The following is an 18,332-nucleotide window of genomic DNA, read 5'->3' as shown; positions in this document are numbered from 1 at the left end:
TTAATTTAACCCCGGCATTAATCATCTTGGACCGTGCAAGTCGTTTCTCTAGGGATAGAACGCTCGCTGCGGGTACCCAAAAAGCGGGGCAAAAACGCGGAATGGCAGTTTGGAACGGTTTGTCGGCTCTGATTTCTCACACAAATCTCTTATGGTAATTTTTATTTCTATTTACACGGTTTTCTTTTAACCGCTTCACGGGGATGAGAAAGGACAGGTGGGGGAGACAAACCGTTGCATGCGCATTGCACGCAAGGTTGGACACTACACTAAATTTATATTTAAACATTTGCAACAAAAAAACCTTTCAAATTTCTTTAATAAATTGCCGGAAAAGGCTCCGTCCTTCATAAAATGCTCAAGTTCTCTATTTTACTGTACAGACTCGAAAGTAAACTAAGCAGAGCGGGGTATTCAAGAAAATTGAATTTCCTATCAAATATTATGTTGAAAATCGCCCGTTTAAAGTTGCATGCAGTGTTGACAAAAAGTCGGCCAATGTATGTCGTGCTAAACTTGGGAATGTTTGCCAACTCTAATTTAACGTTAAAATTGTCGCTTTTTAGCTAATGTTCCACATTGGTCCCAGTAAGAAAACTCGTTCTTTCGAGACATTTTTCGCCGGTTTCGTTAGTGAATATTTATCTTGTAAAGCCTCAATGTGTCCCGAGGGCCCCAAATAAGCTTTACATACTTAAAAATGTTATCTTTGGGGTCGTACGATTCCTTGTTTTTCCCCGAAATCCGATAAAACCGTTTTCCCCTTTCCAATTCTCTCAAAGAAAAGTGCATTGACGATTCACTTTCACGTATTCATTTTCCATAAAAGAAATCCGGCCTATTCGGCGTGAAACGCCCAAATTATTCATGCGAAACTCGGCCGGTTTTAATAGTTAAATCGGCGGCTTTTCCAGTTGATCGTTTTGTTTGTTTGGATAATATTGGTAATAAAGGGGATGGTGAGAAGGGAAAAATCAAATTAATAAAACCGCTGAAAGGCTGGAAAGGGCCGCCAGTTTAATTTCTGGAAGGTCTGCCGATCAGTGTCGCAAATAAACCCAACTGATTAAAATCCGGGGAAATTGATTTTTCCTTTGACAAATATTTTTTATTTTCTTTTTCCAATCGAAACAATTTGTGTAGGATTTAACGAAAACAGGAAAAGCGGAAATTAATTTTCACCATTTTACCTCAACATGGAGTTTTCCCCGTTTTCTGTCATTATTCGAATCAATTATTCCAAAATTCTTAACAAGTTACACTTGTTGAAGTTTAATCTAAAAAGTGATATGATCTCATTATCGCTGACTGATAACGAGAACAGCCAATTCAGTTTTGTATTTTGATACCAATTGATTGAAAAAACAATGCGAGTAACAATGGCTTTACACAGAAAACTCAAAAATGGAGGTTTGTACTTGAAACATTAGTGTAATTAATTCGAACATTATTGTAGCTACAAGACACTCGGCACCCACAGAAGTGGACCAAATCCTCGTCGATTTAAAAAGGGTTTTGCACAATTTGTCCACAGTTACCGTTCGCCTTGAAAAGTGTGTAAGCCTTCAGAATTTAAACGAATCAGAAGAGGAAGCAAGCTTTCAAAGTGCCGAAGAAGATGTAAAAGTGAATTCGGTGTCTGTGTCAAAGCGAGTGAATGCCTTCCAGAAACAGAATCATGAAGATATCAAAACACCAAAATTGAAATCATTCCACAGTTTAGTTGAACCTCCGAAACCTAAAGAAATCAAACGCCAACATTCCGTACGCACCGAAGCAATTAATCAAACTGTTGTGAATCACAACAGTGACAAAATTAATGTTAAAGACATTAAGAAAAGGTTTGAATTTAACAGCACTACCAGTGACAGCAGTAGTGATGAACTGGACGAAACACCTACCGAATTGAATAAAGTAAAGGTTAATGTGCAAAGTTTAAAACAGAAGTTTGAGGTTGAAAACAGAAACACGGCGACCTACGTCACCAATTCAATGGTTGAGGTGAACAGGAGGAAAAGCATGGACGAGAAACAGAGACAAAGCGACAATAAAACTGACGAGAAGCGACGAAAAAGCGAAGAGAAACCCAAAGCTGGAGGAACTTTCGTTGAAGATGATAGGGTGAAGAGGATGTTGAAGTACTTTCAACCGACAGTCAAATAAAATAGCGACGTGGAATACCACCATCTTGTTCAATTGTTTATTGTAATAATAAATCATGTAGCCGATAAGTTACATAGTTAAGATAACGATTTCTGGATCACTTCTTATCAGTCAAGATAAGTTAAAGTATTTGGACCAAAAATATAAAATATTGAAAAATTGTTTAAAAATGTTCGCTTATTTTGGGGCCGCTTTCCACAAACTGTTCTCCTCGTGATATACAGGTGGTCCAGCTCAGCTTCCGTCTTCCATTTTTGTTTATATTTTTGTTTATACAGATGTTCCTAAAAAGTATATCGTCGTAGTCGTAATTTTTTTAAGGCGAGCTATTATTTTTTGTGCTCATTGTGATACCTTTATAGCTTTTTACATATCCGTAAAGTTTTTTCAAATTGGTTCAGGAATTACCGTTAAAAAAATAAAAACCAAAAAAATCGGTTTTACACGTTTGGTTTTAAAATAAAAAAAATAGAAACAGTGCTTGTCTGAAAACATTTTTATTACGTAAGTGTTAAACAAGGTGTAACAGGGTTATTAAGGATTGATTTGAATTACTACAGGGTGTTTACAATTTTTTTCCAAACTTTTTAATCTTTAGAGCCTTTTATTTTGCTTTTCCCTGTAGAATTAGGCAATTTTGGTGTTAGTATACAGTTGAGAGATAAGTTCGAAGAAGTTAGAAATCAAAGACTAACAGTGTTGTGCGCTGTGTATTTGCTGTAAAATAATTCTTGGTATTAAAATTTAAAGAAAGCAGTTTTATTTCTTGCCGTCGCCGTTTCGAAATCTAAATCAACTGTCGCTTGAGTCCCTCAAGGCATTATTATTTATGTTGATGCGAACAAGTGGGATTAACGTATCCGGAACCGGGATCGAATTCCGGCAGAAAAGTAAAATAAAACTTTAAAAGTCATGTAATTCGCGTAAATCTGGCCAAGGTGTAACGGAAGGAAAACAGGCGGACTTACCGGGATAGAAGACGGTCTCTCGACGAACTGTATAGTTCGCCTGGGGGATGCGAAGCTCGCACGAGAACTCCTCTGGGTCCTTAAGCGCAGGCAGCGTCGCTGTCGCCGATACTTCGTACAGCTGTCCCCTTAGCCGAGCTGTGACTTCGGTCCCTTCGATCTCCCTGCAATCACCGGGATTTGTCATGAAACCACTTAAAAAGCGTGTTTACTCCACTCGGTAAATTCCTATCATCAGTTCTCCCCAACTCTGTACATTTCGTTCAAGTAATAGCCTCTCTCTGATAAAATCTGAGCTCTAAATCGTCCGAGAAGGCTCCCACCAGCCGACAGATTTATGCAGGGGCTGCAGTAAACAGAACACGTACCACTAGTTAATTGCGGAAAATAGAGGCGAGGATGGAGGATGGAATACCTTCCGCCGCAACTCTACCACTACTCACGTGACCTACTGGCGGGCTTTATTTACGGTTAGAACGCCGTTAAAGAAAGCTTTTAATCCCCGCGAAACAATACGCATACTATTGGCCTATCCGAAGCCAAACGGGGAAACGCAAACAAACCGAACACTATTTTAACGCCACGTTTTTATATTGTTTGATTTTGTTCTACCACCTTGTAATTTGACTCAAACATTTTGAAATTAAAGAAATATTTTTATCAAATTTGCTAAACTGAAAATGTTTACACAAAATACTAGCTAATTCAATTACTACCAATTCGGTAGAGTGCAGTTTTGTAATTTCAGTTTGCATTATTAATTGTGCATGATTGAAACACCAGATATACAGGCTGATTCTTTTAGGGCTTACAATGAAAACTTTTTAACTTTTAATATAGCTAGAGCTTCAAAATTTTGTATACGATCTAAATCGACAATCCTGAGTTTAACTAAATTATTTTCAAGATGGCTGAGCTTCAAAAAATTGACGCCAAGTTTGAAATTTTAAATAGTGATCACACATTTTGATTGCATATTTGAATTTAATTTTTCAAGATGAGTAAAATTTCCCCAAGTTGTTAGTACTGTCATAGTTTTTGACCTATGCCAATTTTTTTGTTAAAATTTTCATTTTTAAATGTTTATTTAAGATATCACATAAATAATTTTTTGTATTCGATAACCGGAGGTTCGGAAAATCCTCTAGAATTTTCAAAATTGTCAACTGTCAAAGTTCATGGCTAGTATGATTTTTTTTTAAAATGGTTTTCAAAAAACTGCAATAACTCAGTTTTTTCAAATAGTGCGACTTTATTTTCTTAACAGCAATCGAATGGACATCGATATTTACAGTGACTTATATTAATACGTCCGATATCTGTCTCTTACAGTTTTTGAAAAAAATCCCAAAAAATAGATTTAACTTCGTAATTTTCATAGTTAATCGAGTAGACCTTGCAAAAATGGTCAACAATTGTTAAACAACATTTTTTTTAAATTCATAACTGGTTAATTGTCGAATAATCAGTAAAACAGTGATATTTAATTATGGTTTATTATAACTGAATGAATTATATAAAGTAACTCAGTCAGCCTGACATCGAATTTTGAACATCTTGAATGTAAATAGTGAACAAATTGGACATTTTTTTAATTAATAGCACGATTTCATCATATTTTTGGAAAGTTTAATTGATTAAAAATGAAAATAATAAGATAAAATTTAGTTTTTTGCGATTATTTCAGACACTGTAAAAGATAGATACAGAAGATGTTTGTAAAAGTATGCATAAAAATTGATGTTCTTTTGATTGCCATTGAAAAGAAAAGGGTCATTCCATTTGAAAAAACTGTTTTATTTTTTATTTTTAATTAGTTATTTTTTTATTTTTTAATCATTCTTTTCAAAAAATCATAGTAGCCTTGCAGTTCAACAAATGACATTTGTGAAAATTTCAGAAGACCGTTCGAACCTTTGGCTATCAAATGCAAAAAGAATTATTTACTTATTATAAAAGGTTCACAAGTTGTAATATTTTAAATGAAGCTCTGCAAATAAAAATTTTAACAAAAAATTAACATACGTCAAAAACTATACGCCAATTTCTCGTAGTTCCGAAAATTCAGTCAGTTTGAAAATAATTTAGTTAAACTTAGATTGGTCGATTTAAATTGTATATAAAAATTTAAACCTCTAGCTATATTAGAACTTGAAAGATTTCTAATGTAGACCCTAAAAGAATCAAAAGTATGGCAACTAGATGAAATATTACGTTTCCAATTATGGCAGTTTAGATCGAGAGCGGATCTAATTTCTTGTATTCTGAAGGCAATTTGTGGCATCTTTAGATTGGTTAGCACTTTCAGAGATTAAAAGTTGCGCCGCGCAAACGGTGTTAAAATATTGAAGTGACCTGAAACCACCCAACAATTTTGTGAAAATTTATCACACGGTGTTTTCCATCGGTTCCTTTGTGTGGGTGCGTGTTGATCCTTTCTTTCACGCAAGCTCGCGTCGAAGATGGCTAATTGAAACGAAGCACCTGTCCAGGCTAGCACCTGTGTCCAAATGAATTTTCCGTGGTCCCCGATGTGTCGTAGTAAATCGTTCGAATTCCATATTTTCGTTGGCGCTGTGTTTTCCGTCTCAGAGCCGTAGAGATTCTTTTCATTTTTATGAAAGCCGAAGTCAGTGGTGTGTGAAAAGATAAGAGTGGCCCGTGGTCATCCCAAGTGCTGTATAGTGCGCCTCGTAATTTGGAAGAAAGGATGTAGAAATAGAATAACCTCTCAAGATCTACAACTTTTATATAACAGCCACACGGCGTGCTGTGTTATGTGTTCCCCGCCGGAACTTTACTTTTATTGCTTTTCTCCCTCGGAAAAATCTTTATTACGTGATGAATACTTTGCACGATCTCTGCTCAAGCGACTTAAATAAAAATGAACCGCCCGCAACGCCCACCTATTATTCCGACACTGCGGACCCTCCGCTAAATTATTAATCGCCGGACGGACGCCAACTTCCAGACCGAACTGAGCATTCAATTACGGCTCTTTCTGATAAAAATCAATTATTCACAATTTTACGTGACCAGATTGCGCGCAGGAATAAATATTATTAACATTTCAATTGTGCAGGAGTAATAGTTTCATCGAGACTCATAAACTTAATGCTCAGTGCTGTAATAGTGCGGTGTTTATTAGTGCTTTGCTCCTCACGTCGTCGACTATAATTACCTTTCTTGAGAGTGCAGACTCATAACTGGCCTGGGAAATACGCCGTCTGCCAGACATTGCACCCGCATGAGTCCTTCTTCAGCCTCCAGTCTCCTCAGAAGAAGCTCTTTTTCGGGAACTGAAACAATTTCCAAAATTTTACTTGGAGAACTAAAATCGCCATTCTGATGCAAAAGCGATAGGTGGTCACGATTTGCATGACCAGTTTGGCACTAAACTTCTAATGGTTTTAATTACAGTTATTTGAGGTAATTATGTGACAAACAAAGTTTACTTAAGCACGGCGAAAATGTGAGTAGTTTCGTTTTTAATTTTGTTGCTCTCTCCGAGCAATCCGACGCAAATAAAAACGAAGCAAAAGCATGTGATTGCCGTCATTGACTAGGTCGAGCAATACTTTTAAAAATTGATTGGATTGGCTCAATTCTCAGCAAAGCCGATTATAGCTGTACCGAGATTTGGAGCGTTTGCGATTAACAGAGCGTTGTGATTAGTGAGAATGTTCTTTAGCGAAAAGTCCACGAGTGGTTCAATTATTTTAATTATCATCATTAGCGTGATTTTTATCAGAAATCCGATATAACTTAATAATCCGAACTGTAATGAAGTAGGTCACGAATAATCTGAGTGGATTTTGAGGGTCGAAGTCTAGCAATGTTTGTTATCTCTTCCGCTCGAATAAATTACTGAAAGAGAAAGGTTTTGTTTTTTTACGCAAATCTGTGCGCTGAAAAATCGAGAAACAGCAATTTGGTGACGCAAAAATATTAAAATAAATTGCAACAGCCGGTCGCCATTAACTCATAAACGCTTTGTTCACGAAGTTTGGACGTAAAATTTTCAGTTAAGGGCGGAAGTAATCGATAAATTTTAAATTTCATCGGCGCTCTTTAAGACGTTTGTTCATTACATTTCTAGCAAAGTTTCCCAACTTTGCACAATACTACGACAGACTTGTCTGGTTATTAGACGAACCATCGACAATTCTACTTCATATTCCGCAAATAATATCTCACGCTGTTTTCGGAATGGCAATGCCAGATGCTGATGAAGTACTGTCTAATGCGATTTACTTTGCTAAGAAACTTTCCTCTTCTGGCGTGTCAATGAATTGGAATTTTGTGCAGCTGCACTCTCGGGTCAAAATTTCAGATGAAATTTATTAATGAGGTACACTAATTTAAACTCAGTTACATATTATTCCTTTGCTCCCATTAAACTTCAATTACTTCGGCGCAAATTTTACTGAAATTGGTCGAGTAGAGCTCGTTTACATGCTGTAAATTATATATCGGCTTCCCTCAACTCCTTTGGTGGCTAAATGTCATGTTAGACGTGGTAAATAGTTAATTTTCGAAGTGATAAAACCAGCAGAAGTATAACGAGATAATTCGCATTGTCCAACTACATAACAGCGATAATTTAGTTATTTGGGAAATATAAAAGTAGATAAGGGTAATAACACTAAAACATGAGGGTAGTTAAATTGATCGTATTATCTCGTGCGTGTGAATAGAGTCCACATTTCTATAAATGCCACTGCAGTTCGCGCACGCCATATTTCATTTCTCTGTTTATATTATATAAATATTTAGGAAGTGACTTTTCCTGGGGCCGAAGCATGCAAAGGCAACTGACAGTGACGCTTTGCTAATTGGACCTGAAAAGTTGGCACACAATTGGGGCGAAATCGGAAACTTGTGCTTTACGATGGCACAACTCTTTTTGGGTGTCTGATTTTTTTATTAATTAAATTTCGCAACAAACAAAATGAGTTCGCGCGCTTTGTGGGGCAAATCGATAAATTTTAATTGATTCGGCGAGCGAGAAAGAGTGCGAGTCTAGTTATTTCTTAATTATAAATGAGTCCTGATTAAAATCTATATGAATATTCCGCTTTACGTCTGTGCGAGGAAGGGGTGTTTTTGAAGGTTGTTAAGTAGTTAAAAATTCCGTTTGACGCTGTGCTCTTGGACACTTTAAGAATTTATGTAGTTTTTTCCCCAGTTTACCCTTTCTTGCTCTTGACACTATCAACAGAAATATCTCGGTGGTATTTTTGTTTTCGGTAAAATTTAATAGAATTAGAAATGATTAAATAATGCTGGAAATTACAGGGCTAGGTTGATTATTTTGAGTCGACTATCAAGTTTATTATACGGCAGTTTGAAATTTAATTGATGGTTGTTCTTCGTACATAAATAATTCAACGTTTGAGCCTTTTGTCATGTAATAATATTCATCACGAGCGAAAAGATGTAACAAATGTTCGCGTTCTATTCTCGAACTTTTATTTATCTTTCACTCTAATTAGATGCAGAGTTCGTTCGAGCACAAGTCAACAGTCCTTCCGTGACTAAAGCCGTTCGGTTTTATGATTCAGATACTCGAAAACTTCCAACTTTGTGAGCTGGACGGGGTTAAAATTGATATAGCACGAAGACCGTGTCGATATTCGCTCCGGTCAAATTTGTTTATTTTTCCCTGCTGTGTTGCTGCTTTTTCTGCTGATTCTCTTTTTCTCTTTCACACGGGCCGTCCGTTTAGATCAGGGCGGGCTAAAGAGCCGCCGTTAGTGGCGTTGCCGACTACATCCTGATGCTCTACGTCGATGGATTTACATCCTTTAGGCATTACTTATGCATGCATGCACTCAGTTGGACTCCGCGACTGGAGAATTAATGGCGTAACGCCAGCTTGCCCCATTTATGCGCACTAAATGTTGCACCTATTCAAATATATCACCGGAATATCTATGGCCGATTCTATGAACGTCCTAATGGCGGACTACACACACCATTGCCCATCTAATCGCTATTAAGTGCTCGGAAAAGCGGACCGACCGGCCGAGCATCAACTGCACTTTGAAGACCTTTTCAAAACGAAACCGAATTTGTCATCCAAATTGAATATTAAGCCACACACACTTGGCCGGGATTTAATGATCCACCATTAGAGGCTTAGCTAATTACTATTTATGAAACATGCCCACATCTGAAGCAACTTTGTGCTGCCCAGTTCACAGCAAGCGAAGCAAAACGATTGTCTTTCAACTTCATTTAATTCATTGTGTTTGGCTTCACGTCATTTTTTTCACATACAATTCTACTGTAACATTTATGAATACGAGAAGCAAATTTATCTTGTATTTGCATTTTTATTAAGTAAGACAGTCTGCTTCGGTTTCAGAGCAATTTAATAAAACCTTTTTAAATAAAATTTAAAGCTGTTATTTCATATTCGGTTATGTGTATTATGAATTACATTAAAATTTAATTTAATTTTGTATTTTGAGGACAAGAGCTCCGGAAAAATCTGGTCGTCTCCCGCATGAGTAGAAATTTATTTTATACTAGCAGTTGTCCACAACCATTTCGAAACACAGGAAAATAATGTAAAATTTAGTATAACAAAAAATAGAAACACATAATTTTATTGTGAACTTTAAAACCGTGACCTAATGCCAACCCGAGTAAATTTTCCTTTTTTTTCATAATTGCAAATAAACTTAGTCCCTGTTAAACCCTCTTGTGAATGTAATTTTCAAAAATTCTGAAACACATTTTAACTTTTTTTAAGTCCATGTGCCAATTTTTTTGGATATAACTTCAAAAATGAAGGACTATTGCGTTTAACTCCATTGGGGGTGGGATTTCGAAAAATGCTGAAATACACGTCTCATCTTTTTAACCGACTGTGTAAGATATTGATTAATATGTATAACTTCAACAATAAATTTTTTTTTATATGTATAACTTCAACAATGAAGGTTTTTTTTGTTTAACCTTCTTGTGGAATTTTTAACAAACCTGAAACACGCTTTTTTATTTTTAGACGAACGCTCAAATACCAATTTTCTTGATTATAACTTCGAAAATGACTTTTATCTGTCTAAAATCCAGAAACACTTTTTTTATTTTTAATCGAACGGTCAAATAGAATTTTTTATGAATATAGCTTGAAAAATGACGATTTTTTATGTTAAACCCTCTTTAGGGGTGGAATTTCTAAAAATAATAAAGTACTTGTTTCTTTATTTTTTACCGGATGCTTAAATAACAATTTTTATAGATATCAATTAAAAATGACGAATTTTGAAATTTAACTTTTTTGAGGGTGGAATTTCAAAAAAATCATAAAACACGTGTTTCTTTATTTTTTACCGACTGCCCAAATACCAATTTTTATAAATATATATTCAAAAATGACCGACTTTTATATTTAACTGCCTTAGGGGTAGAAATTCTAAATGTTCTATCTTAAACACAAGTTTTTCATCAAGCTCAATTACCAACTGCATGGATACAAATTAAAAATTACGGATTTTTACACACATTCCAACCTCTGTTTAACCTCCATGAAGTTAGTATTTCCAACTAAAACTTTTCACTGAAAACCCAAATACCAACTTTAATTAAAATAAATTCAAAAGTTACGAATTTTTATACAAATTTTATTGCGCCATTTAATCCTTTTAGAGGTTGATTTTTTGAAAATTTTGATACACGTCTTTTTTATTTTTTAACCGAAAGCCCAAATACTAATTTTCAAAAATATAACTTTAAAAATGACAGATTTTTATTCATATTTTAACACCCCTTAGAGGGTGATTTTCCAAAAATCCTTTCTTAGTACATGCCTATGTTATAAAAGAAACATATTGTTAAAATTTTAAGTTTCCATACTTAGCCGTTTAAGCTGTGCGTCAGGACAAACAATTTTATCATTTATTTTCTATTATTAATAAATATATTTATTATTCAAAATATCAGATTTCAGAATTAGTTTATGAAAACAATGCAAAATAATAACAGGAAATACGTCATGCGGCTAATGCACATTTGGTTGAGTGTATTAAAAAATGGTAAAAGAAAAAACAAACTAAGCCATAAAGCCAGTAAATATCGTAAAAATCAATCTAAAATAGACTGGAATTTTTAAAACCGATTTGATTTAAAAGATAATGAATTGCACATTTGAAAGGGTTTTTTGGTGGACCACTCTGTCACATATTTAGTTTTAAGTCCAGTCAAGGAGCGTAATGAGTTTAATGAACGAACAGGAAAAAGTCGTCAAGCCCATTAATTAATCGATCCGTCGACGTCAAGTCCTGCTGGAAAATTGATTAGCAATGTGCCGTGACTTAAAGAGACAAACCAACCACAAAAATAGCAACGAAGGAGTCGTAAAATGTTCAGCGGGAGAGGAAAGATTCAACGATAACAAACATTTAAAATAGTAAAATGAGACGAATTTATTGGGATAAGTTATTTTCCGGGTTGCAATTACATGTAGACATCCTGCCTTTTCAGTCTTTGAATTATAGCGCTTGTATAATTTTCGTATTCCTTTCAAGACACTTCACCGCCACCCTGGAAGGGTTTAGGGTCGTTAGCATCGAAAATTAAAACTTTAGCGGGCGGAATAAAAGCAACATTACTTAGGGAGTGAAGAGAGCCGCGATAAAGTTGTAATTTTATGTGTTCCACTAAATCGAGCAATATCCCCGTATGTAAATACCCAGTGTAACCTATGGAGGTGAACAGGTTGGGCTGAAAAATACATAAAAAGCTTGTTGTGTGGGCCCACCATACGGAATCCATAAAATACATCAAACGTAAATTTTACGCCCGCTCGGAGGACCGGCGGAATTTATCCTCACGCACATTGGCCCGCTTTTTCTGACGCTCCTAATTAATATTTATCATTCCTAAGCCTCATCAAGTAATTAACCGTTAAATCTAACGACGCTTTGTGGCCCCTGTCAATATTATGCGAAATTAATTATCCCCGCAATCAATTTATTATATGCAACTAGCCGAACATGAGAACACCTACGTCTGGCGGTGACGTGTTGCTGATTACATGCGAAATAAAATTTACATAAAATATTACCGGCATACACAATATATTTCATTTATGTTTCAATGATTCGGGCTGTATTTGTCCAGCGAAAAATGGGAGCTGTAATCATTTTAAATTAATTACCTGGTTAATTGATTTATGTTAAATATTAATGGCTTATTTCGATTTTACAACTGCAAAATGGCTGACTTTGCTGATTTATGACGCGGGCTTAGATTATTAAATCGGGGAAAGTTCGTGTCAACACCGAGTAATTTACGATTCGCGATTAATTGGAGCAAAAATTAAGACAAGAGCGAAAGCTTCGCCTGATTAGTAAGCTATTTTTATCTAAAGTTTTGTGTTTTTGGTTAGCGTAAAAATGGGAACAATATTTGAACTAGATTAATAAATTTTATACATTATGTGAAGAGTAAATTTTGTTGTATAATAACTATGCAAGCGCTGACGAATTGAAAATTAATTGATTCTAATTAATTCCGACACTATTTCACTTTTAAGTTAAATTCAATTTCCATGAATATTTATTAAGTTATTCCAATTTTGTGTAGGTAAGTAATAAATTTTAATAAAATCAAAATTACCGCACCGTAGGAACTGCTTACTCTTTTTCAGTCTAAAATTACCCGACTCTAACACACTTCGATGTTTAAATGGAGTTATTTACCTAAACCTGCTAATGAATTAAATTTGGATGTGTAAGAGCTTTCGTCAAGTGGTGGCTTTGATCCACCTCCTGCGTCTCCCATTGATGGAGGCGGATCAATGACATCCAGACATTGACAAATGCATTCACAGCTACTAAAGACCAATTAACTTTGACATGTCAGTATCTACATTATCAATTATAATTATGTCGGTTTGCATGAAATCGCGGCTTGACGATCTGTTCGATAAGGTTCGATTAATTGGGCCTGACATTTCGTCAAACTTGTGGAAATACCCAATTTTTTGACTTTCACGTCGAGTGATAAAAGGAATTAAAGCAGCGCGTGCCACCAAACGAGGCCAAATTTGGTTTTATTGCAACATTTCAGGGTTTAATCACGCTTCAATCAGAACCGTACAGCAAATTGCAATAAAGCTGTCAATTTCGGTCTAAAAATATCGAGTGTAGAAAAATTAGGAGAAATAGACGAGCAATACCCAAATCTGTCATCTAGAAAATCGTATGGGATTTTATGACTTGGACATTGGCTCGTAAAAATATCGCAATTATGTCGTTTTATTCGGCAACAAAAACAATTTATTTCCATGTGGAGGTGGCCTAAGCCGATTGATTTATCAGCTTGCGTTTCGGTAGAAATTTAAAGTGATCGTTCTAGCCGTAAACTTTTACCGCAATTAAATACACCGCTATTTACCCGACCAACGAAGTGCACGTAATTCAATTCAACTTTGCCGAATGAAATACGAAATTTCAGTCAATATTTATAACCGAAATTTGTCCGCTCGCCGCATTCGCCAAATCGATACTAAACGAAGTATTCAAATCAAAGTAATTAATCTTCTGCGAGATAAAAATAACTTTCGGCAAGTGATCATTTAACGCATCAAAAATTTAGTTTCTGAAGCTCAGTACTTGAAAATATTGTTGTGCGACTTTATAAGCCCCTAAACTGTTTGCATAAAAGCTTTTCGGTTGCTGTCGCGCTTAAGCTTACATTGCTTTTGTAATCCCTCGTCGTTTGACAACTAATAACCGCATTAAGCTGTTTGAGTGGTTAAATAAAATAAATTTCGGAGCGATTTTCGGGATGAGATTAACGAAAATTCCATTTTTACGCACACACCTAATTACCGTTGTTTTAGAATTTGTTGCAATATTTATTAGTGTTTGAAGTTAGAGTAAATTAATTATGACGGAGGTAAATCGCAATTGCTAAGTTTATAATTGTTACGTGGCATTTAATATTTAATTAAGTTGCTCTGTTTGCGCTAAGATTTGACGAAGAATGCAAAATTGCTCTAGACTGCGATACTCGCAGCAGACGTCTCTGTAGCAACTGCAGTGTTAATTTTGCGCATTTTCCCGGCGTTATTTTTCATTTCCATCACTCCGCACTGTTTGTAGTAGCGTTTGCAATTTAAATCTGAATAATAGTCTGCACAAATAGCGCATTTGCCACCTTTTTGAACGTTTGTAACAAGACAGTCAAATATCGATTTATGTATCTGGAGCGCCACAACTAAATTTAAAACTATTTCCCTTGAAGTAAGCCAACACTTTGATTCGCAAATCGAGTTATCAAGCGTGCAATTTCCAAACGGGTGTTTGCGGTTGGTATTTTAAATTGTATTTCTTGAATCTGTTGTACGTAGGAATCTGATCAGCGGTTAAAAGCCCATTCCGAGAGGTTGGAGCAATAATGTTTTCGTGTATCAGGGAGAAGAATCAGGGAAAATGGTTGTGCACATCAGTTGTCCTGCTTCCACCCCTCAGCGGCAGGACCGCCTGTAGGATAAAGGGTTGTTATAACTAATGACTCCGTTCGTCTTTATGGACACTGGCCCAGATATTTAGACCCTTTCTGTAGGCCACCTTTTTATGTAGGAAATTTTTATTGACCACAATCGTCCGTTATTAGCTACCATTAACCCGGGCATCGCTTCGGATAAATGTACCGTGAGATGGAAGATAGAATTTACGACACTTTCACCACGTTATTTTTACGCAAGAGTCGGGCTTTTACAGCTTATTAATTTCATTCTCGAAACATAATTTCAATCAACATTACAAACTATTTAATACTATTATACCGATAATTCAACAGCGGTTTAATCCATCAACAATTCATTTAATACAAACTGCATACAGAGCCCGGCAGAGACAAAAGTTGTTATTGAAAAGCACATACAGGGTAACCCAGAGATGTATAAACGATCTATACTTTTTTGGGAATTAAAATATTGCAATTAAAAATATTAAAAATTATTATTTTTATTATGCACAGGGTGTTGTATGCAGGGTGGTGAACTAAAGTTAAATTTTTTTTAATGGAATAACTGGAATCTACGCAAAAAATACTGTAACTTTGTGTAAACTATTATCGGTCTACCTTTTTTTGTTTTGGAGTTATTCAGATTTTTGCGTTTTGGCACACCCTGTACATTATTTGCGTGTTTCAAGTAAAAGTCGACAATTGCTAAAACTACAGGGAATGAGTTTTGCTGTTGCAAATTTTTCGGAAGATATTTATAAAATTGTTTTTTTTTATAACAAAAAGTTGAATAATTCTGAAACGAAAAGAGATAGAGCTATAATAGTTTATATAAAGTTACATTTTTTTTTTCGTAGGGTCCAATTAAAAAAAAATATAAGGTGATCTATTTATAAAAATATAACTTTTGTTCACCAACACCTTGTGTACAATAAAAATATTTTAAATCGATCTATCGGGCAGTAACTCTTGTTTGAAACAAACTCGAATTGCATGCTTTTACAAAAAAATACGCCCCAAAAATAAATTTTAAATTGAAAGTGCTACTATTAGAACCGTGGAATAAGTCATGAAATCATCAATAAAGAAAGCTTAGTGTCAATCATCTGAATGGATTCTCTCCTGCATGCAAGTCGTGTCCGTAGGCTATAATCATGCAAAATGTATTATTTAAGACACTGAAAAGTTGATTGCATTTTGTACTTTTTACTTGGCGACTTGTTTAAAACGGAATTTTTCTTTTGATCAAATTTGATCGAATACTGGATGTCGCCGGGAAATGTATTATTGTAAGACGACTATGAAAATATTGTATAAACCCTTGGAAGTGTTCGCCTGAGTCAATAGGGCAAAAGTGCCACTTTTTGGGGCATAAATGAAAAGATAATTTATCGGCTGTTTATCGAGTTTCGTATTCTGGTGGTTATGAGCTTGGCGTTTCGGTCAATTTTAGGTGGGAACATGTTGTGGGCGAGTAGCAATTATCACGCACCATTAAAAGGGTGATTGATTGACGCAGCAATCCGTCAAGGTCACGAGCATGCTGTTGTTTTCGCCCTTAAAACAGGTGGTGTAGTAACTTTCCCTCTCACCTTTTTAATATTCATCAGTCCTTTCGCCATCGGCTTACCGAGACATTTATGGTAAACAACGTTAATTGTCGGGATTACGACGCGAAGAAATGCAGCAAGACAGTTCATCACGTGCCCCGAAGTTGATTAGAATTAAGTGACGTGTAAAAACTAATTATTCAGAGCGAGTCGGGGCAGCATAATAAATATTCCATTCAAAAGGAGTGCACAAGAGAGAACGAAACTTGTTTATTGTTTCGGTTCGCGAAATTAAATGTTGGCAGTTAAAATATTTTCCGCTTTAACTTAATTAAAACAAAACCGAAGACATAAATTTTTATTTCCGCGACTGCTAATTGTACAAAGTTTCTAAATCTAGTGAGAAACACAAGAACACGAAGAGTTACGGCCTTAGACCTACTTGCGATTCGTTCGCTTTAATTAATTTTAAACACAACGAAAAGTCAGACGCCATTTGTCAAAGAAAAAGCGGGATCATTGCCTGCGATTAGCATTGAAATGTCGATTTTACGCAGTTGAAGGGTTGAACATGGTCTGAGAGGTTTACTATTCTTTGGGCATTAGCGTCAAAAGGAAACTTTTAACAAGAATTACTCCATCGTGAAAGCCTGCGGACCGTAAAGTTGATTTAGACACAAAAATTTTCTGATATTGTGTGTTCTTTGCGAGTCAAAGCGCGGTGTTGGAACGATGTTACGGCGGGAATAAATCTCTGTGTTTTTCCTTTTAATCCGGCAAGTTGCAAGGTGTGGTATTTTCTTAACCGGAGCGTTAAGCGTCCGCAACTTGTTGGTAATGTTCGGAGTACCGAAACGTTAATTTCCCCCGTTCGTTAATTAAGCAGTTCATTTAAGCGCACAATATTCAGTAGGTTTCATTTAATTTTAATTCAGTTTATCTGTTAGGTACAGTCGTAGCTAATCTGGTTAGTAATAGTTTGAGAACGGCGCAAGTTCCCGGAAACAAGAAACTGAAATTGCATTCTGCATTATGGAAGTAGAAGTTAAACATTAACTCCGGCAGACTTTCTGGGACTCCTAAACGTTCCATACACATCGAACAACTTTCACATTATCATAGAATTTACGAACACTGCGCTCGTCTAAGGGCGTTCCGCTTCGTAATACAATCTGTGGACTTTAAGAACACCAGTCTCAATTTCATACTGTTTGAGTTACACAGTTTACATTACCCGAGCTATCTTAACATAAATTTCTCCACTGGTGCAGACGAACATGGCGACGGAGAAAAAATTAATGAAGTTGTTAGACACCATGCATTATTAAATTCTGTAATCGAGTTGCTTGTATAAACTAAATGGAGCGAACTTTACACTGACATCATTGCCTGCTGGAAGCCATGCACGACAATTGTCAATTATCTATTATGTGCATGTTCAATGGAACTCACAAAAACTCACGCCATGACACATTTTCAATTTCACATTTTAACAATCCCATAGTTTTCACGAAACTTTTTGCTTCTAATTCAAAAAATTGATAACACAATTCACTATTGAAACAATTTTTTTATAACCAGAAAGCTCAAGACTCTTTAAAAGCAAAACCAGGATAATAAGAATTTTGTCTTAATCTTCTCCGAAAAGTTGAAAAATAGTGAAAAAAGTCTGGTTTAGACAAATTGTGACGAAACAAAATTTTTGACGATATTTTCTGAACGGTTAGTCGTAGCAATTTGATTATTGCAAATTTGGATTTCGCCGGTCATTTTACGTTGAAAACACTTTATCCTAAGGAAATAACTCCGAAAAGTTGAAAAATAATAAAGAAAATCTGGTTTAGACAAATTGTGAAGAAACTAAATTTTTGAAGATATTTTCTGAACGGTTAGACTCATGCAAATTTAGATTTTGCCGGTCGTTTTACATTTGAAACTACTAGAGAACTAGCCACAAATATTTTTGTAATTTGATACAGAAACATTTCTCATTCAATAAACGATAAGTTCCGTTTAAAATTTTTAAATTTTCTGTTTAGAACTAAAGTTGTGGGGGGGTAATCTTTATTTACTTGCCGATATTTTAAAGCAAATAAAATGTTTAACGATTAGTTTATCACAGAAACAACGAAAGTCAAACTAGACACCAATAAATATTTTTATG

At 35.4% G+C, this 18,332-nt stretch overlaps 2 protein-coding genes across 4 annotated transcripts in view; one reads left to right on the top strand and one right to left on the bottom strand.

Annotated features, from left to right (window-relative positions):
- The window catches only part of LOC664222 (uncharacterized), a 64,909-nt gene that overhangs the window by 18,243 nt on the left and 28,334 nt on the right, over nt 1-18,332 (bottom strand). For 2 of the 3 annotated variants that reach the window (XM_008198646.3, XM_008198647.3), the window contains exons 4-5: nt 6,313-6,430; nt 3,132-3,295 (exon numbers count right to left, since the gene is read on the bottom strand). In XM_008198646.3, coding sequence (XP_008196868.1) covers nt 3,132-3,295; nt 6,313-6,430 — 282 coding nt within the window. Of the gene's footprint in view, nt 1-2,300; nt 2,448-3,131; nt 3,296-6,312; nt 6,431-18,332 lie in introns of those variants that run through there. The other variant, XM_015982802.2, reaches the window with a different exon arrangement.
- LOC103313980 (uncharacterized) lies at nt 1,297-2,249 on the top strand. Its single transcript, XM_008198645.3, has 2 exons — nt 1,297-1,410; nt 1,457-2,249. Exons 1-2 carry the CDS (start codon nt 1,368-1,370, stop codon nt 2,161-2,163), a joined length of 750 nt encoding a protein of 249 aa, XP_008196867.1. The 5' UTR covers nt 1,297-1,367; the 3' UTR covers nt 2,164-2,249.

Source organism: Tribolium castaneum, chromosome 6 (assembly GCF_031307605.1).
Source record: "Tribolium castaneum strain GA2 chromosome 6, icTriCast1.1, whole genome shotgun sequence".
NCBI lineage: Eukaryota > Metazoa > Arthropoda > Insecta > Coleoptera > Tenebrionidae > Tribolium > Tribolium castaneum.
The sequence above is the reverse complement of the archived record's forward strand: the minus strand, read 5'-3'. Positions and strand labels throughout refer to the sequence as shown.

What these genes read in the sequence shown, in the direction of transcription:
- LOC103313980 (XM_008198645.3), top strand. Translation starts at nt 1,368, where the DNA reads ATGCGAGTAACAATGGCTTTACACAGAAAACTCAAAAATGGAG. An exon ending in CAGAAAACTCAAAAATGGAG is followed by an intron (nt 1,411 to 1,456) that starts GTTTGTACTTGA and finishes ACATTATTGTAG; the next exon opens with CTACAAGACACTCGGCACCC.